The sequence below is a fragment of the Delphinus delphis genome, chromosome 20, assembly GCF_949987515.2.
Source record: "Delphinus delphis chromosome 20, mDelDel1.2, whole genome shotgun sequence".
Classification (NCBI taxonomy): domain Eukaryota; kingdom Metazoa; phylum Chordata; class Mammalia; order Artiodactyla; family Delphinidae; genus Delphinus; species Delphinus delphis.
In genome coordinates, this window is record NC_082702.1 from 975318 (window position 1) to 997581 (window position 22264).

Genomic DNA, 22264 nt, shown 5'->3' on the forward strand with positions numbered 1-22264 from the left:
ATAGTTATAAAATATTGGCTATATTCCCCGTGTTGTTCAATATATCCTCATAGTTTATTTTATACTTAATAGTTTGTACCTCTTACTCCTTTACCCCTCTATAGCCCATTCCCCCTTCTGTCTCCCCTCTGGTAACCATTAGTTCTCTTTATTTGTGAGCCTGTTTCTTTTTTGTTATTCACTAGTTTGTTGTATTTTTTATATTCCACATGTAAGTGATATCATACAGTATTTGTCTTTCTCTGTCTGACTTACTTCACTTTGTATGATAATCTCTAGGTCCATCCATGTTGCTGCAAATATCAAATTTCCTTCTTTATGGCTAAGTAGTATCCCATCATACATTGCGTTGGCCAAAAAGTTCTTTTGGGGTTTTCTGTAAGATGCTATGGAAAAACCCGAATGAACTTTTTGGCCAACACAATATATACCACATCTTTTTAAACCATTCGTCTATTGATGGGCATTTAGGTTGCTTCCATATCTTGGCCATTGTAAATTATGCTGCTGTGAACATTGGGGTGCATGTATCTTTTTGAATTAGTGTTTTTGGTATTTTTGGATATATACCCCAGAGTGCAATTGCTGTGTCATGTGGTAATTCTGTTTTTAGTTTTTTAAACCTCCATACTGTTTTCCACAATGGCTGCATGGATTTACGTTGCCACCAGCAGTATGAGGGTTCCCTTTTTCCACACCTTCTCCAGCATTTATTATTTAAAGACTTTTTGGGTTTTTCTTTTGCCTTGCTGTGCGGCTTGTGGGATCTCAGTTTCCCGACCAGGGATTGAACCCGGGCCACAGCAGTGAAGCCCAGAATCCTAACCACTAGACCACCAGGGAACTCCCTATTTGTAGACTTTTTGATGATAGCCATTCTGACCTGTCAGCCTTTCTCTGTACACTTAACCCTCATTTGAAGCCCAGCCAGCCCCAGTGGCCCTTCACTTCAGGTCCAGTTGCTCTATCAGAGAGCCACTGTGCCCATGAACTAATCTGCCTGCCTGGCTGAAGCACCCCAGACACCATTAAGGCTCACAACAAAATCCTAGTGATTCTGTAGAGCAGTGAATAAACAGGTGGCTTCAATGTCATCTTGCCTCAGTTACAAGTGTCTCCACACCCATCTCATGTCCACACATTCCTCAGCAGCCTTGGCCACCTGACAAATTATCCTCTCTCCCACACCAGTGCTTATGATGTCCCCCCACCTTCACCCAGGTACCCAAGCTCTCTATGCACTTGTGGCACCCACCCTCCTCTTTCTGATTTGCTATTGGCATTACCATCATGTTCAGGATTCCTCCTACTACTATTAACAAAAGCTCCGCCTGGTCCACAAACCGTCCACCACGTTTTGTAGATGTGTCCATCCAGAAGCCCTTCCCATAGTTCCAGGCCTGTGTGTCCAGCTGCCTGCTAAATAACTCCACTCTTTTGTTCTATGAAGTATCTCATACCGTCAACTTGGCCAAAAAGGAAACTGCTGATATCCCTAATGAGAATTATTTCCATTATGGAACACCCAACACAGCTGATGGAGCTTCCATTCTTCCACCTCCCAACACGAAAAATCTTGGTGTCATACCTGACTCCTACCTTACTTTCTCTCAACATCACAATCCAAAAAACCATGCTGTCCCGTTTTAGAAATTTATTTATTTATTTTTGGCTGCATTTGGATTTTTGTTGCTGCACGCAGTCTTTCTCTAGTTGCAGAGGGCAGCTACTCTTTGTTGCGGTGCTCAGGCTTCTCATTGCGGTGGCTTCTCTTGTTGTGGAACACGGGCTCTAGGTGTGTGGCCTTCAGCAGTTGTGGCACTTGGGTTCAATAGTTGTAGCTCGCGGGCTCTAGATCACAGGCTCAGTAGTTGTGGTGCATGGGCTTAATTGTTCCACGGCATGTGGGATCTTCCCGGACCAGGGCTCGAACCCGTGTCCCCTGCATTGGTAGGTGGATTCTTAACCACCACACCACGAGGGGAGTCTGGCTGTCCTGTTTTAAAAAAGTGATTCAAAAATTCATTAACTTCTCCCACCTCCACAACCACGACAATGGCCCACACCGACAGCACTCACCCCAATGTCTTGGAGGTGAAACCAACTGGAACCCTGGATGTGGGATTTCCACCAGGCAGACTTCTGGGGGCAGTACCCATCCAGCACAGTTGCAGGGATAGGACCACTACTCCAGTGGGTCTGGAAGGCGCAGCATTGAGCCAAAGATTATTTATGAGCCATAAGATCTCATGATGTTTGCTTTGCTAGGTTTGGGGCTTGTTTAGGACCCCTCACACCTTTATTTCCCATTCCCCCCATTTGTAATGGAAATTTCTATCCTATGCCTGTCCCACTATTACATTTTGGAAGCATGGAACTTTTGGTTTCACAGCTGGAGAGCAGTTTTGCCTCAGGGTTGATTGTACTTTGAGTCTCATTCATATCTGACTTAGATGATATGTAGATGAGTCTTTGAACTTTCTAATATCACACTAAAACTTACTATAAAGTTACACACTTTTTCTTTCATATTTCCTTTCTGTGTTCATTGAAGAGTTTAAGCTGCATGAAAATAGAGGTTTTCGTCTGTCATGGTTCTCATGCACCTGAAACAGTGCCTGACACTGAGTATTTTGTTCAATGAAAATTTATGAGAACCGTGAATAAACATGACACCCGATATTCTTGTTAACTTTTACTAGTCTGACTACTCTTAACGTCCACTCCAATTCTTTCTCCAAGCCGGTATTAATATTTTCAAGAATAAAAGCCCTACCAAAAGTTCTCTGAAGTATTAACTGTCTTCAACATCATCTGCTATTTCCCCAGAGGGATATCTGCCCCTGTCTTTGAATAACTACATAACTATTAATAACTTTCCAACACCTGCATTTCAAAACTGTTTTTCTGATATTATCTCATTTCCCCATGAAGAACTCTACCTGCAATCACTGGAAAATGATAATCACCAGCAAGGATACGAGATCATAAGCTTAAGATACCCTCCTTTATATGAGTGTTCAGATACTCCCTTCCACACGTGCTGCACCTCTGAAAGTTGCAGCTATTGGCACATACCAAAATGACATTAGTTAAGTTGCTCTCCGTTTGAGATAGATGTCTGTACACTAAAAGGAATTGAGTTTATATTAGGAAATGGAATAAGATATTATATGGATGAAAGTGTTTCTTAGTGGGTAGGACACAATCACCGACTCTATAGGCAAGAGAGAAGCTTTGTGTGGAACCAGAGGTAAAACTTCTGCTTGTCCACCTAGTTTAGAATATCCATCTTCTTTCTTCACAGTCATGGCCCTGTACGGACTGATTTCTCTTGCTCATAGCCTATCATAATACAACTCATAAAACTGACTATGGCTTCAGATACATTTGAAGAACAGTTATATAATGTGTCCAGCTACGCACTGAGTCATGTCTGAATGACTCTGTAATAATATGGCCATTTAGATCTGTACATTTGAGAGCATCTCAAATAATATTTTTACTTTCTAAGGGCTGAGTGAGCATCACGAAGTCTGAAATTTTGTCACTTTGCTGCACTTAACAACGAACAGAGCCCTTCCCTTCCTCGAGGTAGGATGACTGCTTTCCAGCATCCCTCCCTGTGCCGCTTGGCAAAAGTTCTGGTTGGTCAGAAAGGAGAACCCCCTTTGCGGCGACTTGTAAAGCCCCGCGAACTACATTACCCGGAAGATCCTGCGCCGAGGTAAGCCAAGGAGCACCAGGATAAATGCATTTCCGGGAGAATTCTTCACGTCAGGGCAGGACTTCCGGCCTCCTCCTTGTGGCGTCCATTTTAACTGCCCTGGGTCTGTTCTGGCTACGGGGCACCGGGGTGACGGGACTGAAAAAGCGCGAGAGGAGGCGCTGTCTGCGCGCCATAGAGGCGGGTCTGAGGTTCGGCGACACAGCCCGGACTGCCCCGCGTCAGGCCCGGGAGACGGACCGCCATCCCCGCGTCCCACCTCCTCTCTCGCCGCTCCCGGCCCTGCTCCGCCCACGGACTGCTATGGCGTCTGCGGCGGCGGCACTGAGGGACCCGCCTCAGGTAGTTGCTCGGCCTCCGGGCCCTCACCGCCCTCACTCCACCAGACACTAAAGCCCCGAGTGCGGGGCGCCTACTCATGTCCCCGCAGCCCAGGCTGTGTCCAGGACTGTGAGGCGGTCCTGGGTGGGGCCCTGTTTCTGACAGTGTGATGGCGCGTGGGAGAGGGTGGCAGGCGGAGGGACCGCCAGGTGCAAAGTCTTGGAGGTCGGGCTGAGGCGGGAGGATTCGGGAAACCTGGGGTCCATCTGATGTCTGCAGGAAACAGAGTGAGCCGGAGTGGCACGTGGACCGGCAGAGAGGTTGTTCCTTATTCTGAGGGACCTGGAGGCCGTGGAGGTTAGTGGACAGAAGAGGGACCCATTATGTGTTAGGGGTTTTTATTATTATTTTTTTTCTTTATTTTTTTGGCTACGGACATGCAGGCTCAGTGACCATGGCCCACGGGCCCAGCCGCTCCGCAACATGTGGGATCCTCCTGGACCGGGGCACGAACCCGTGTCCCATGATCGGCAGGCAGACTCAACCACTGCGCCACCAGGGAAGCCCCATGTGTTAGGGTTTTAAAAGTTATCAAAATGCTGCTCAGAGAGGGAACAGACTGGAATGTGGGTGACGAAGACATTGAGACAGAGAGAAGTAGAGCCTTTGTCCAAGGTCAGAGATCTGGTAAGAGGCAGCTGTAAGATTGAAACACAGACGTTAGTAAGTTACCCGAGGTCCAGGTTCCAGGGTCGGGTGGGAATACAGGGGAGTCCTGCGCACATGGAGCCCAGCCGTGGTTGCCTTTCACTTCCCACGTGTTCTGAACGTTGAAAAAGCACTTAGGGATCCTACACAAGGCAAGAGAGGGTGTCCCAGTCCCTCACTGGTAATGACACCACCCATAGAGTGGCTGGGTATTGTGTCTTGAGAGTCTTCTCTTGATATATTCTCAGCTCTTAGCTGTGTGGGCCCTGAGGATATTCTCAAGCTGTGGGTCCTGTGTGCAGGACAAGGGTAAATACAGGTGTTCACTTTCCTGACAACCTGTATAAACAGTTGGAACCTGTATGGAACGTTATCCCAGGAACAGATACTAGCATGTGCAAGTGCTTGGAGGTGTGACTGAGTTGGGAACAGGGTACAGCAGGTCTTCATTCTTTCAGTTAGGAACAAAGAGCAGGGGACCTGGTAATCAGGCCTATGATGTGGCTGTCTGAGAAGTTGGGCATCATTTATGGAAGTAATGAGAGATTTGAATAAGAGGAAGTGTTGGTACTAACCAGGGTTCAGTAGGCTGCATTTGGCTGGAGAGACGAGAAAAGACTATGGAGTTAAGGAAGGAGGCAGTGAGCCCAGGAAGAGGTTACTCTTGTAATCCAGTTGAGTGTTGAAGGAACAGAACTGTGGCCATGAAGGTAGGAGACAAGTTTGGATTCTAAGTACATTTTTTAAAAAGAGCCAAGTAGATTTTTGGATGTTGTAGGTAAGGGAGAGGTTAGGGATGACTCCAGGGTTTTTGGCCCTAGGAGCTGAAGGAATGGATCCTTCATCAACTTGGATGTGACAGATGCAGTATGCTTATTTCCTTGTGCGTATCAGAAATTTTGTTTTGGTCTCTTTATTGGTCTGGGGTGTTTCAGAGTACAGTGAGTGGAGCCATCAATTGGGCAGCTGAACATGTATGTCTCAAATTTAGGGAAGGGCTCAGGATGAAGACTCTCAAGAGTGGTGGCTATTATAAGGACCAGAGCAGAGATGTGGATGACATTTCAAAAGTAGAATGCAGGTTAGAGTCGTAATGCTATTAGCGGGTCAGAAAGACTCGGGTGCATGCCCAGGAGTGGCACCTGGTTGAGGTTCCTGAGTATAACAAACAGGTGAGAGAGAGAATGGCTCTGGATGGTCTGGGAGAGAAGATGATCTGGCAGGTGGCCAAGGCTTCCATGGGATGAATGGGTGCAAAATACGTGGTTTGGGAGGCAGAGAAATAATTGAGACAATTTGACACTGAGGACAGGGCTCCTGCTAGTTCACTACTGTCCATATTCTCCAGAATCGTGTAGTGAGCCTTGTTGGGGTCTAGAGTGTTTTAGTCTTGCTGGTGGATAAGATCCAGGGTAAATGGTCATTTGTGAAAGTCTTTATGCCTGGCAGGGAGATTGTAAGGGCTGGGGTTGTGAGGAAGTTTGAGTAGAGAGAGGAGAGTTGTGACTGTTGAGGGGACAGGCAATCAGACAGTGCATCACAGAAGTAGAAGAATGTCATGGGTGTCTGTAATTCACATGTGGTTCTGAGTGGCTAATATTGAAGCAAGGATCAGAAGCAGGTGGAGAGGCCTGCAAAGTTGCATGTGGGACTTTCCCTGGTATTGGGATTCATCAGAGATCTCGGATGGTACTGAGTTGTGTTTGAGTGTCAAGGACTCTCTGGAAGCTATGGGCCACGTTAATGAGTGAGTAGAGGGAAATGCCTGTGTTGTAGAGCAGGGAGGTGGCAGAACTGGGAGTGCAACCCTGGGGAGTGATGATGTTAGAGAGTGAGAGTCTACAGAATGATGTGCTGATAGCCCCATGGCCCTGGTATTGGGGACTTAGTGGTGAAGCATGAGCCCAGGTTTGACTGTCTTGTATGTACAGTCTGAGAGACTTCAGGGGAATTGCTTGGCAGGAGTGATGGGGCTCTGCTAGCCAGGCCCAGAGCTTACATACCATCTATATGTCTCCCTGACTGTTATTGCTGAGGGCTGAATGCAGTGGTTCATGGGAACTGAGGAAAGAGTGAGCATCAGTAGCACCAGGTCCTGGTATCTCCTTTGAGGTGGGAAGCTTGGGAGGAGGATGATAGTGGGGTAGATGTATGAGGTGATGGACTGTGGGTTCTCAGAGTGTTCATTGTTTCATCTGTCCCCATGTTGACAGGATAGTATGACCTTTGAAGATATCGCCGTGTACTTCTCGTGGGAGGAATGGAGGCTCCTTGATGAGGTTCAGAGGCACTTGTACCACGATGTGATGCTGGAAAACTTTACATCATATCCTCACTGGGTAAAACTCTCACAGCCTTCCCAGTGACCTGGAGGGAGCTCTGTATTCTGGCTCACCCCCCTTTTCTCTGGGGGTGCTCTGTCCTTGTGACATGTGGACCTCGGGCACTGCTTGTTTCTCCAGCTTTCTGGGTAGTTGCTGTGGTCAGTATGGCTGGGTTGTTCGCTGTTCCTTCTTCTCTCCCCTGCAACCCCAATATTTGATGTACTGGATCCTCATGGGGAAGAATTTGAGGTCTGTAGTCCTGCAGTATATTTAATGATCTGTATCATCTTGTAACTGAAGATTTGTGCTTTTTGAGCAACACCTTGCCATTTGTCCCATCCCACAGCCCCGGCCTTCTACTCTCTGTTTCTCTGAGTTCAACGTTTTTGTTTGTTTTAAATTCTACATGTAAGTGATATCATACATTATTTGGCATAATGTCCATCTGGTTCATCCATGTTGTCCCATATGGCAGGACTTCCTTTGTTTTTAAGGCTAAATAATATTCAAGGCATGCATGTGTGTGTGTGGGTATATCACACCTTGTTTATCCATCCCTACGTAGATGGACACTCAGGTTGTTTCCATATCTTGTGTATTATCCATAATGCTGCTGTGAATGTGACAGTGCAGGTTATCTTTTCCCCTTTGGATTTCATTTCTTTGGGCTATATTCCAAGCAGTGGAACTGCTGGATCGTATGACACTTCTGTTTTGAATTTTTGAGGAACTTCCATACTGTTTATCCATAATGCCTGTACCAGTTTATCTTGCTACCAAGTGTACAAGGGTTCCCTTATCTGTATACCTTTGCCAACCCTTAACTCTTGTCTTTCTGTCTTCCTCCCTCCCTCCCTTCCCTTCCATTTTCTTTCTTCCTTCCTTCCTTCCTTCCTTCCTTCCTTCCTTCCTTCCTTCCTTCCTTCCTTCCTTTCTTTCTTTCTCTCTTTCTTTCTTCTCTTCCTTCCTCTCTCTCTCTTTATCTCTATTTTTCTTTCTTTCTTTCCTGGAGTATCGTTGCTTTACAGTATTTTGTTAGTTTGTACTGTACAGCAAAGTGCATCAGCTATACATATACATGTATCCCCTCTTTTTTGGATTTCCTTCTCATTTAGGTCACCATAGAGCATTGAGTAGCGTTACCTGTGCTATACAGTATGTTCTTATTCGTTACCTACTTTATACACAGTACCAATAGTGTATATATGTCAATCCCAATCTCCCATTTCATCCCACCCTCTTGACTTTTTGATGATAGCCATCCTAACAGTTATACAGTAATATCTCATTGTGGTTTGGATTTACATTTCCCTGATTATTAGTGAGGAAGATCAATTTTTCATATACTTGTTAGCCATTTGTATATCATCTTTGGAATAATGCCTAATCAGATCCTCTGCCCATATTTTTTTTTTTTTTGTAAAAACAGGTACAAAGTTTATTGCTAGAGACATAGCACAACAGCAAGTGGGAGAGCACACCAAGAAACAGTTTGCTTAGTTAAGACCCTCTGCCCATATTTTAATCAGATTATTCTGTTTCTGCTGATTTGTATGAGTACATTACATGTTTAAAATATTATCCCTTTATTAGGTACATGGCTTGCAAATATTTTCTCCCATTCTGTAGGTGGCATTATTATTTTTATTTATTTATTTATTTATTTGTGGTACGCAGGCTTCTCACTGTTGTGGCCTCTCCCATTGCAGAGCACAGGCTCCGGACGCACAGGCTTAGTGACCATGGCTCACGGGCCCAGCCGCTCCGCAGCATGTAGGATCTTCCCGGACCGGGGCACGAACCCGTGTCCCCTGCATCGGCAGGCGGACTCTCAACCACTGCGCCACCAGGGAAGCCCTATTATTTTTTTGATTCTTTTGCTATGGAGAAAAGCTTCTTCGGTTGATGTAGTTTCACTTGTTATTTTTTTTCCTGTACTTTTCATGTTGTATTAAAAAAAAAAAAGAGTCATTACCAAGACAACTGCCACGTAGCGTATTCTGTTTTTTTCCCCCAAGGAGTTTGACATTTTCATGTCTTCTGTTTAACTCTTCAATCTACTCTGAGTTAATTATTAGTAGTAATAGGGGTCCAGTTTCATTGTTTTGCATGTGAATATCCAGTTTTCCCAACACGTTTTATTGAAGAGACTGTCCTTTCCCCATCCTGTGTTCTTTGCACCCTTGTCAAAGATTAGTTTACCATATATGTTTGGGACTTTTTCCTGGGTACTTTATCCTGTTCCATTCCTCTATGTGTCTGTTTTTATGACAGTACCATACTGTTTTGATTACTACAGCTTCACAATGTATTTCAAAATCGGGACGTTTGATATCTTCAGCTCTGATCTTCTTGCTCAAGATTTCTTTGGCTCTTTGAGGTCATTTGTGGCTCCATATGAACTTTAGGATTCATGTTCCATTTCTGTGAAAAATTGCATTGTGATTTTGAAAGGAATTGCATTGAATCTGTGTATCACGTTGGGTAGTGTGGACATTGTAACATTATTAATTCTTCCTGTACAAGGACATTGGATATCTTTTCATTTATTTGTGTCACTTGTTTTTATCAGTGTCTTATAATTTTCAGGGTCCAGATCTTTTACTTCCTTGGTTATATTTATTCATATGTATTTTATTGGTTTTGATATTGTAAATGTGATTGCTTTCCTAGTTTCTTATTCCAATATTTCATTCTTAGTTTATAAAAATGCAACTGATTTTTGCATATTGATTTTGTATCCTGCAGTTTTACTGAATTTGTTTAATATTTGTAACAGTTTTAGAGGGGAGTCTTTAGGGTACTCTATATATAAGATCATGCCTTCTGCAGACACAGTTTTACTTCTTTTATGATTTTATTATTACTACTATTTTCTCTTGACCAAGTGTTCTGGGTAGGCCTTCCAGAACAGTACTGAATAGAAATGAGGACAATGGGCATCTTTTTTTTTTTTTTAAAATAAATTTATTTATTTATTTTTGGCTGCATGGGGTCTTCGTTGCTGTGTGCGGGCTTTCTCTAGTTGTGGCTAGCAGGGTCTACTCTTCATTGTGGTCAGCGGGCTTCTCATTGCAGTGGCTTCTCTTGTTGTGGAGCATGGGCTCTAGGCGCATGGGCTTCTTCGTTGCAGTGTGTGGGTGCAGTTGTTAAGAATCCACCTGCCAGTGCAGGGGATATGGGTTTGAGCCCAGGTCTGGGAAGATCCCACATGCTGCAGAGCAACTAAGCCCGTGTGCCACAACTACTGAGCCCACATACCACAGCTACTGAAGCCTGTGTACCTAGAGCCCGTGCTCCACAACAAGAGAAGCCACTGCAATGAGAAGCCTGCACGCTGCAACAAAGAGTAGCCTCTGCTCACCGGAACTAGAGAAAGCCCGCATGCAGCAATGAAGACCCAAGGAAGGGAGGGAGGGAGGAAGGAAGGAAGGATGGCAAACAATGGTTGTATTTCTCTGTGCTGTAAAATATATCCTTGTTGCTTAACTTGTTGGGAGATTTTTGATTAATGATTCAGTTTCCTTACTTGTTACTGACCTATTTAGATTTTTTTTCTTCATGATTTAGTGCTGCTAGGTTGTTTGTTTCAAAGAATTTCTTCTACTTTATCCAGTTTGTTGGCATTTAATTGTTCATTATAGTTTTTTATGATCTTTGTGTATCTATAATATCAGTTGCAATATCTCCTCCATTTCTGATTTCATTTATTTGAGTCTCCTCTTTTCTAATTTAATGTAGCTGAAGGTTTGTCAATTTTGGTTCTTTTCAAAAACCAGCTCTCAGCTTTGCTAACATTCCTATTGTTTCTTCAGTCTGTATTTTATTTCTGCTCTGACCTTTGTTATTTCCTTCCTTCTACATTTGAGCTTAGTTGTTTGTTTTCCTAGTTCCTTGTAGTGTAAAGTGAGTTTGTGTATTTTAGAGTTTTCTTTTTCCTTATTATAGGCATTTATTGCTATCAGGTTTGCTTTTAGAAATTCTTTTGCTGCATCACATAAGTTTTGGCATGTTTTGATCCATTTTACTTTGTCTCAAGATAATTTTACTTTTCCTTCTGATTTTTTTCTTCAACACATTAATGGTTCAGGAATGTGGTGGGGGTTTTTTTAATATTAATTTATTTATTTATTTGGTTGTATGGGGTCTTAGTTGCAGCATGTGTGCTCCTTAGTTGAGGCTTGCCAGCTCCTTAGTTGTGGCATATGAACTCTTAGTTGTGGCATGCATGTTGGATCTAGTTCCCTGACCAGGGATTGAACCCGGGCCCCATGCATTGGGGGCATGAAGTCTTATCCACTGCGCCACCAGGGAAGTCCCAGGAATGTGTTGTTTAATGTTCATATATGTTTGAACTTTCCCGCATTCACAAATATATTATGTTACTGATTTGTAGTTTCCAACCCTCATGGCTGGATAAGATTCTTGATATGATTTCAGTCTTCTTAAATGTGTTAAGACTTGTTTTGTGACTTAACATATGATCTTTCGTAGAGAGTTCTGTGTCCACTTGAAAAGAATGTATTCTGCTGTAGTTGAATTGCATGTTCTGTGTATGTTTGTTAGGTTGAGGTGGTCTAAAGTTCCATTCAGTATTTGGTCAATGTTTGAGCTAAAATGTCATTAAATATTTCCTTATTGATTTTCTATTTGGTTAATCTACCCTTTCTCAAAAGATGTGTATTGGAGTCTGCTAATACTATTTCATTGCTTTCTTTTCTACTTTCCACTTTCTTAGTGTTTGCCTTATACATTTAAGTTCTCTGGTGTTAGATGCATATTACTTATAATATGTTCTGTTCTCTTGATGCGTCAACACCTTTATCATTATTTAATGACTTTTTTTGTCTCTTGTGGTAGGTTTTGAGTTGAAGTTTATTTTTCTTGTCTAAATGTAGACTATTTATAAGTATAAGCTACTGTTTTTTGGTTTCCATTTGTATGGAGTTTTTTTTCAATTCCTTCTCTTTTAGCCTATTTGTGTCCTTAAAGCTGATGTGAGTCTCTTGAAGGCTTTATCCTCAGTCACTGTGTGTCTTCTGAATGGAGAGAATTTTGTAAGGACTTTCTAATTGCCATATTGTTAATTTTTGTAGTTCCTTAGTTCCTTTTTTTCTTTCTCACTTTCTTCCTTTGTGATTTGATAGTTTTCGGTAGCAGTGTTCTTTGATTCCTTTCTCTTTCTCTTTTGTGTATCTACTGTAGGTTTTTGCTTTTGTGTTTACCATCAGGTTTGCATGAAACATAACAGTATTTTAAGCTGATAACAACTTAATGTCAGTTCTATACAGAAAGTCCCGTTCTAGAACCCTCCTACACTGTTGTTGGGAATGTAAGTTGGTGTAGCCACTGTGGAAAACAGTATGCAGGTTCCTCAGAAAACTAAAAGGATTACCATATGATCCAGCAATCCCTCTCCTGGGCATATATCCAGATAAAACTATAATTCAAAAAGATATATGCACCCAAATGTTCATAGCAGCACTATTGTTCATAGCAGCACTATTCACAATAGCCAAGACATGGAAACAACCTAAATGCCCATCGATAGATGAATGGTTTAAAAAGATGTGGTATATATTGGGTTGGACAGAAAGTTCATTCAGGTTTTTCCATAACATCTTATAGAAAAACCCAAACGAACTTTTTGGCCAACCCAGCATATACGATGGGATACTACTCAGCCATAAAGAAGGAAGTTTGACATTTGCAGCAACATAGATGGACCTAGAGATTATCATATTAAGTGAAGTAAATCAGAAAGAGAAATACAAATACCATATGATGTCACTTATATGTGGAGTCTAATATATGACACAACTGAACCTATCTATGAAACAGCAACAGAATCACAGAGATAGAGAACAGACTGGTGGTTGCTAAGAGGGAGAGGGTTGGGAAAGGGATGGAGTGGGAGGTTGGGGTTAGCAGGTGTAAGCTGTTTTTTCCTTAAAATTTATTTATTTATTTGTTTATTTTGGCTCCGTTGGGTCTTAATGGCGACACACGGGATCTTTGTTGTGGCACGCAGGCTTCTCTCTATTTGTGATTACGGGTTCCAGAGCATGTGGGCTGTACAATTGTGGCATGCGGACTACAGAGTGCATGGGCTCTATAGTTTGTGGCATGCAAGGTCTCTAGTTGAGCCACGCAGTCTTAGTTGCCCTGTGGCATGTGGGATCTTAGTTCCCCAACCAGGGATAAAACCCACGTCCCCTGCATTGGAGGGTGGATTCTTAACCGCTGGACCACCAGGGAATTACCAGGTGTAAGCTTTTAAATATAGAATGAATAAACAACAAAGTCTTACCATATAGTACAGAGAAGTATATTCAGTATCCTCTGATAAGCCATAAAGGAAAATAATATTTTAAAAAAGAACGTATATATATGTATAACTGAATCACTTTGCTGTATAGCAATAATTAATACAACATTGTAAATCAACTATGCTTCAATAAAAATAAATAAATAAAAGGGGAAAAATCCCCTTTTAGTATCTCACCCCTTTTGCATTTACATTTTTTTGTGTGTGTGTGTGGTACATGGGTCTCTCACTGTTGTAGCCTCTCCCGTTGCAGAGCACAGGCTCCGGACATGCAGGCCCAGCAGCCATGATTCATAGGCCCAGCCGCTCCGTGGCATGTGGGATCCTCCTGGACCAGGGCGCGAACCCATGTCCCCTGCATCGGCAGGTGGACTCTCAACCACTGTGCCATGAGGGAAGCCCTACATTTAAAAAATTTTTTTTTATTTTTGGCTGTGTTGGGTCTTCGTTGCTGCCCGTGAGCTTTTTTCTCCAGTTGCGGTGAGCGGGGGCTACTCTTTGTTGCAGTGTGCAGACTTCTCATTGCAGTGGCTTCTCTTGTTGCAGAACATGGGCTCTAGGCATGTGGGCTTCAGTAGTGGCACGCGGGCTCTAGAGCACAGGCTCAGTAGTTGTGGCACACGGGCTTAGTTGCTCCACAGCATGTGGGTTCTTCCCAGTCCAGGGCTCGAACCCATGTCCCCTGCATTGGCAGGTGGATTCTTAACCACTGCGCCACCAGGGAAGTCCCTGCATTTATGTTTTTGGTGTGACAGTATATATCTTTTTATACTTGTGGTTATTAAGAAATAATTGTGGCTGTAGTAATTTTTAATATTTTTGTCTTTTGTCATTTATACTGGTATTAAATGATTACCACACCACCATGTTACAGTGTTAGCATATTCTGAATTTGAGTATATACTTAACCTTTACCACTGTGCTTTATATTTTTGTGTATCTTCCTGTTACTGATTAGTGTTCTCTGTTCAGCTTGAAAAGCTCCGTTTAGCATTTCTGGTAAGGCAGGTTGAATGGTAATGAACTGTCTCAGCTTTTGTTTGTGCAGGAGAGTTTTTATCACTCCTTCATTTCTGAAGGACAGCTTTGCCAGATAAAGTATTTCTTAGTTGCCAGGATTTTTTTCTTCTGCATTCTGAATTTAATGTCCCACTCTCTCCTAGGTTGCATGGGTTCTGCTGAGAAATGTGCTTATAGCCTTACAGGGCTTCTCTTATATGTTATGGGATTTTTTTTTTACTGCTTTCAAAATTCTCTTTGACTTTTCAAGCTTTCATTTCACTGTTATCTCAGTGAAGATCTTGTTGGATTGAATCTGGATGGGGACCTATGCACATAATGTACCTGCATGTCCACACCTCTCTCTTGATTTGGTTGATTGTTTCCACAATTTTTTATTTAAATAAGCTTTCTGCTCCTTTCTCTGTCACTTCTTGTGGCACTTCCACAATACGAATATTATTTCTCTTAATGGTATCCCATAATTTACATAGGCTTTCTTCAGTCTTTTTTCCCTCTGGCTGGATAATTTCAAATCACCTGATTCAAGGTCACAGACTTTCCTCCTGCTTGATCAAGTTTGCTGTTCTCTGTTGTATTTTTCATTTCATTCATTGTATTCTTCAGCTCCAAAATTTAATTCCTTTTCCTTTTTTTTTCCTATCTCGGAACTTCTTGGGTTTTTTTTTTGTTGTTGTTATTTTTGGCTGCACTGTGTGGCATGTGGGATCTTAGTTCCTTGACCAGGGATGGAACCTGTACCCCGTGCAGTGGGAGTGTGAAGCCCTAACCACTGGACTGCCAAGGAACTCCCATTCTTGGAACCTGTTGATTTGTTTGTGTATTTTTTTCCTGCTTTCATTGAGTTTCTGTTTGTGTTCTCCTGGAGCTTCTTTAAAACATTTATTTTGAAATCTTTGTCCAGTTGTTTATAGATATGCATTTCTTTGGGTTCATTGCTGGAAACTTATGCTCCTTTGGTGATGTCTTGTTTCCTTGATATTCCATGTTTCTTGGAGCCTTTTTTTCATGTTTCTGCATTTGATGGATCAGTCACATCATCCGGATTTTCAGACTTGTTTTGATAGGGAAAGACCTTAACTTAGGTTGGTTACAAGATCACTGGCTAGGTGGGGTGTGGCAGTTTGGGCTGTCAGAAGGGACCAGCCATGTAGTGGCTCTGCAGCTGTCAGCTGAGGTCAGGGACACCAAAAATTATAGAGATTCTCAATAGCCAGGTCTGCAAGGTGAACTCACATGTACCTTGCCCTGGTGAACCTGGAGGGTGTGACATCAGTATTGTGTTCAGATCATACCAGGAATGTTTCTCATTTAGCCAGTATGTTTTTGCCCACACCACAGCCCATGTGTACTTCCCTTCCCCACTGTTAAGCCTGTGCTGACTAGTCAGTTTTACTTCACTGTGATATCTACTCTGACTTCCAGCCCAGAGACAAGACCCATGTCTCTGGACTTCAAATCTCAGCCATTACTCTCATATCTCCTCCTCTCCTGCTCTGCAGCTTTGGTCCGCATGTGCTATGAGGTGTCCACACATCCTTAAATTGGCCTTGAACAACAGCTATTCTACTTCAGTTGGTTTCTGCTGGGTTTGGACATATGCTTCTACACAGTGTCACGTCACTAGCAGAATAGGTCCTGCAGGAATCCTCTGGCATATGAACAAGTTCTAGAATATGCCTCTCTACTTGGTGCTGCACCCTATCCTAATGTCCTTCCCCTGGTGTAGTGTATCATTCTTTTGCCTTAGAGGCACATTCATGCCTAGTAGCCACTTCCCCAGTGGAATTACAAATCTCCTTTCTGGAAAAGCATCCTGTAGACCCCTTCCTAGACGTGACACATTACCTTTATGATGATGTTGCCCCCTCCCTATGAAGTCAACATGTTTATTTGCGTGTGTTTCACCATCATTTATTTGCATTCATGTTGCTGCTGTGGAGCAAAGGATGCAGAAGCACCCTTTCAACAAAGCATTTCTATAAGCATGTCATAGGCCAGGACTCCTAAGGCACCTTTGTTTTCCCAGAAGAACTACTCCAGTGAGACGTGTAGTCTGGTCTTGAGAAGTATTTTTCACTTGGCTGAGTGTGAAGAAACACAACACAGACAGAAAGTGTTCAGGTGTAGAATATGTATGAAACGGTTTCATTTTAGTGCAAACCTCCAAAAACACCAGAAGCAGCACATGGCAGAGAAATCCTTCAGTAATGCTGTAGTCAGGGCCTTGTTTGTGAAAAGCTGCAAATGCCATGTGTCAAGGAAGCTCTTTACCTGTGAGGAAGTAGGGAAAGACTTTCTGGCCACCTTGGGACATCTCCAGCAACAGATCACTCACACCAGGGAGAAGCCAAACAAGATTGCCCAGCCGTGAGACAACTTTACAAAGCAGAGAAAGTCATTACAGCTGGGGAGAATTCAAGAAAGCCTTCAGCCCGAAACGTGCGCTTGTTCAGAACCAGGGTGTCCACCCTGGAAGACATTGTTTTGTGTGCAGTGAATGTGGGAAGACATTCAGGTACAAATCCTCATTTGTTCTGCACCAGAGAGTGCATACTGGAGAAAGGCTTCATGTGTGTCATGAATGTGGAAAATCTTTCAGGCGAACCTCAACCCTCAATCTGCATCAAAGAATTCGTACTGCAGCAAGGCAGTACAAGTGCAGCAAATGTGGGAAATCCTTTAACCAAAACTTTGTCCTTAGTTATCCCTGGAGAAGTCACATTGGAGAAAATTGTTACTTGTGCAGTGAATGTGCACAGTCTTTGAGCCGCAGATCCATCATAGTTCGAGAACGGACATTTCACACTGGAGAAAGGTGTTATGAGTATACTCAATGTGGGATATCTTTTAGATGAAAATTTTACCTCATTGTACACTGGAGAGTTCACACAGGAGAAAGACCTTATGATTGCAGTGAGTGTGGGAACTCTTTTACTAATAGCTTGGTGCTCGTCCTTCACCAGCGGGTACATAAAGGGGAAAGGCCTTTTGCTTGCAGTGAATGTGGGAAATCTTTTACCAGTAGCTTGATACTCATTCTCCACCAGAGAGTTCACACAGGAAAAAGGCCTTATGAGTGCAGTGAGTGTTGGAAATCCTTTAGTCATCAATCTTACCTCACTCAACACTGGAAGGTTCATAGTGGAAAAAGGCCTTATGAATGCATTGAATGTGGGAAATCTTTTATGTCTCACCATGGCCTCCATTATCATCAGAGAGTTCACACTGGGTCAAGGCCTTATGAATGTAGTGAATGTGGGAAGTCTTTTACCTTTCACTCTGGCCTTCATTCTCCACCAGAGAGTTCACACAGGAGAAAGGCCTTATGAGTGCAGTGAGTGCAGAAAATGTTTTACCTCTGGCTCTGCCCTGTGTTATTATCAGAAGACTCATGCTGGAGATAGGCCTTATGAGTGCACTGTATGTGGGAAATGTTTTTACTCTTGTTCCACCCTCCATTATCATCACAGAGTTCACACAGGAGAAAGGCCTTATGTGTGCAGTGAATGTGGGAAATCTTTTTTCTCTAGCTGCAACCTCATTAAACATGAGAGAATTCACACAGGAGAAAGGCCTTATCTGTGCAGTTTATGTGGGAAATCCTTTATCCAAAGATGTTACCTTCTTATACACCAGAGAGTTCACACTGGAGAAAGCCCTTATGAGTGCAGTGAATGTGGGAAAACCTTTAGGAGAGAGAGTCTTCTCTCATTGAACACTGTAGAGTTCACACTGGAGAAAAGCCTTATAAGTGCAGTGAATGTGGGAAAGCTTTTTCATCTAGGTATGTTTTCCGTTATCATCAGAGAGTTCACACAGGATTGAGGCCATATGAGTGTAGTGAATGTGGGAAATCTTTTATTTGTAGTTCCATTCTCCGTGAACATCAGAGAATTCACAGTAACCAAAGTCCTTATGAATGCACTGAATGTGGGAAGTCCTTTAGAGCAAATTCTTATCTCACTGAACACTGTATAATTCATACTGGAGAAAAGCCTTATAAATGCAGTGAATGTGGGAGATCTTTTTCGTCTAGGTCCGGCCTCCGTTATCATCAGAGAGTTCACACAGGATTGAGGCCATATGAGGGTAGTTAATGTGAGAAATCTTTTCCCCAGAGCTTTGCACTCCTTCCACGTCCATGTTGACAGAGGTGGAAGGTCTTAATGTGTGTTGTGAATGTGGGAAATTGTTTACTTCTAGTTCCACCTTTTGTTCTTATTAGAGTTCACAGGAAGAGCCTTATTCGTGCCAGGAATTTGGGGAATTGTTTCCTAAAGAATTCATCTCATGGGACTTCCCTGTTTGTCCTTTGGTTCAGAATCCACCTTCCAGTGCAGGCAATGTGGGTTCTATCCTTGGTCGGGGAACTAAGATCCCTCATGCCATGGGGCAACTAAGCCTGTGAGCCTCAACTACTGAGCCCACACATTCTAGAGCCTGTGCACTGCAACAAAGATCCCATGTGCCGCAACTAAGACCCGACACTGCCAAATAAATATTTAAAAAACAAAAGAATTCACCCCAGTATAAATGGTAGAGTTTATACTGGAGAAAGGCCTTGAATGTGCAAGGAAAAGTGCAATTTTCTTGTTCAGGGTAATGACGTTGGAAGAAACTGAGGAGTGGCCCATCTGAATTCAATCTCATACATTCAGTTGTCCACAGGGGGAGATACCCCTGAAATTTCAGTTATGTGGGTAGCACGTGTGGCTGTATTGCACTTTGTAACCTGTCCAGGTCTCTTCCCAGATTTATGTCACTGCCCGTTTCTGTGGCTGTTTTACCTCTATCGCCTGGCAGGTCCACACAGTGTGCATCAGTCACCAGCTCAGTGTGCTCAGGGAAACTGACCTCTGTTCTTCCAAGTGTTGGAGCAAACCAGGAGTGGTAGCCCAGTCCGTTAGGGGTTGGTGTTCCCCCCTCTCTGACTATGTGTACAAAAGCCTGAAGGAATGTTGGCCCCAAGAACGTCATATGAATTCAGCTGACAATGTGCAGAGAAGGACAACATTTTCCAAGGACATATTCTCTCATGCTCAGTTGTTCCATCTAGCAAGTCACCAACCCAAACTGTGTGCCACACATTGTTTTGGTTTGTATAATATGGATGCCTTACTGTTTAAGGCCTATTTTGTTTTTGGAGTTCTTTGTACTGCTAGAGGTTTTTTATAAGGAGATTTGGGCTCCACAGGCATGGGCCTCAGGGAGGATAGTACGATTGCAAAACGTGGCTTGTCATTTTTGGTCAAATTTGCATTGGTGCCAGTGAAGTTGTAGGAGAGAGGGCAGGGCTTTATGGTCCTCATTTGAAGCCTGGATGCTATGAACTTTAGGAGACTCAGACATCACCCTCAAGAGGGGTAAGGTGTGACAATCTCAAGTTCTTGGAACAGCATGAATTTTTCCCCCTGTTCATGGGGAGTATCACAAGAGATGTCAGCACTGTTGAGAGGCATCTCCCATGGTCTTGAAAAGAGCATGTGCTCTGATGTCCACAATTCCATGGGTGACAGTCACTGGTTGTAAGACTATAGGGGTCAGGGGAAACTGAAACTGATACAGAAACTGTGTTAGTAGGGAGCAAAGGAGAGAGCAGCCAGCTCATTGGAATGTGCCTCTTCTAAAAGTGCATCCACAGATGTCTTTGTGACGATGACTGATGTGCAAGATCAGTGTGTACACAAATCTCAGGACCTCCAGGTATGTTTAACTTGTGTAGTTGAGGTCATTGTCAGAGAAGATAATTGGAAAGTTTTGTGGATTTTTGTAACCTCCCTGTAATGTTCGCCTCAAGGCTGTTGCACAGGCAGAAAAAAGAAAGGTAGAGAAAAGTAGTCTAGGGATGTGGCTCTTGTGAGCCAGCCAACATTCCTGTTGACTGCAGTGGAAATGTCCTTTATTACTTGCCAATGTTTGCTGCCACTGAGGCAGGATTGATCCCCAGAGGGCATGACAGAAAGATGGTGGACTCACTATAGGGCTGTCAGATCTATTTTCCAAAACAGTGGGGCATACAGATTTTGTTTATCTTGAAGTGTTTTTTTTAAAGTTTTATTTAGGTGTAATTTACATGTAGTAAAGTACACACATTTAAAGTGAAGTATTTGATAAGTTTTGACATACACATGATACTTGTGAAAACATCATCACAGTCATGGTAGTGACCATGTCTATCACTGTGTATTTGCTCCATGTTCTTTTATAATCTCTGTGTCCCTGCCCTTCACAGCCATCCAAGCAACCATTGATTTATTTCTCCTTGTAATAGATACCCTTGCGATTTCTATAATTTACCTGATGGAATCATAAAATGTTTACTTTTGTTTTCTCCTGGTTTTGTGTTTTATAATTATTTTGAGATTCATCAATGATGTTAAGTGAGGAGCTCTTTTTTATTTTTTTGAGTAATATTCTTACCATTCGATATAACAGTATTTATCCATTCACCTGTTTATGGCTATTTGGGTTAATTCCATGTTTTGATGGTTGATAATAAACTTGTGCAAGCATTTGTGTACAGTTCTTAATCTGGATATTTGTTTCTTTTATCTTTTGGCCAAAAAATTAGATTGCAGTGTTTGAACCACAAAGTTAGGTGAATGTTTAGCTTTTGAAGAAACTAACAAATTGCTATTTAAACATGGTATTTTTTCTTTTTCTTTTTTTAAAAAATTTTTTATTGAAATCTAGTTGATTTACAGTGTTGTGTATTTTTTTGTATTCGTACCAGCAGTTGTATGAAGGTTCCGTTTCCTCCACATCTTGGTGAATAATTAGTTGGTCAGTCTTTTTTTTTTTTAACTCTTTTTATGAGTTTGCTGTGCTCTCTCAGTGTTTTAATTGAATTTCCCTAAGGATTCATGGTTAGCATCTTTTCAGATTTATATTTGCTATCTTTGGTTAAATGTCTCATTTTGTTTTCTGCTTTTTTTTTTTTTTTTTTTTTTTGGCTACACTGCACAGCTTTTAGGATCTTAGTTCCTCAAACAGGGATTGAATCTGGGCCCTTGCAGTGAAAGTCCTAACCATTGGACAGCCAGGGAATTTCCTCTTCTGCTTATTCTTTGATTCATTGACGATTTTCCTTTTCTTTAACGAGTAGGACAGTGAAACAACAAAGATACCCATTTTACTGCTTTATGGAATAATTGCTTTCAGTACTCGAAGAACATATCTTGAGCTTTTTCAATGCTTTTGTTTCACACAACGTAATGGAGACATGTACTTTACAGTTTCAGATTAATCTGCCAGGAGAATTTACTTAGTTCTAAGTAAACTTGATGAATGGCACCCCTCCACCAGCCTCTTTTTTTCAGCATTTACTAAGAAGAGTTTATAATTATATGTATGTTTCTCAAAGAGCTGAGAGCTAATCCATTGAAATGTAGTCATCAGGATTAATTAGGCCTCTTTCTCTCAGTCTTTTTGGTGTCTCTCAGTCTCTTTGGATAGGATAGAATCCTAGTTTTCATAATTACTGCCTATCAAATACAGCTGCACTAATCTTGTTTACATTTCCCAACACTTTATAATGTTTCAGTTCTGTGACTACTGAGCTCCCATCTTCCGTTTTCTCATTCTCCCTTTATTTAAAAATTCTCCCTTTATTTAAAAATTTATATACATATATATATATATATATATATCTCACAGGGTTTTTTGGTTGGTTTTTTGGTTGTTTTTTCATTTATTTTTTGGCTGTGCCACACTGCATGCTGGATCTTAGTTCCCCAACCAGGGATTGAACCTATGCCCCCTGCAGTGGAAGTGTGGATTCCTGACTACAGGGCCACCAGGGAAGTCCCTCTCAATCTCCGTTTAAAACACCTG

General features: G+C 42.3%; 2 protein-coding genes across 4 annotated transcripts in view; both read left to right on the plus strand.

Moving 5' to 3' along the window:
* The first annotated feature begins 3807 nt into the window (after positions 1-3807).
* The window catches only part of LOC132416540 (zinc finger protein 256-like), a 42142-nt gene continuing 23685 nt past the window's right edge, over positions 3808-22264 (plus strand). For 2 of the 3 annotated variants that reach the window (XR_011246316.1, XM_059999935.1), the window contains exon 1: positions 3808-4069. Coding sequence is in view for 1 of the 3 variants with exons in the window: in XM_059999935.1 (XP_059855918.1) it covers positions 4031-4069 (39 nt within the window). In the remaining 2 variants the exon portion in view is untranslated. Of the gene's footprint in view, positions 4070-6969; positions 7096-8789; positions 8958-22264 lie in introns of those variants that run through there. The other variant, XR_009517636.1, reaches the window with a different exon arrangement.
* Positions 17287-18543, plus strand: LOC132416542 (zinc finger protein 135-like; the record flags this gene model as incomplete). The annotated part of the gene is given in 3 exon segments (XM_069540247.1): positions 17287-17707; positions 17877-18124; positions 18127-18543. Coding segments are annotated over 3 exon segments (1071 nt in total), but the record flags the coding sequence as incomplete, so codon positions are not given.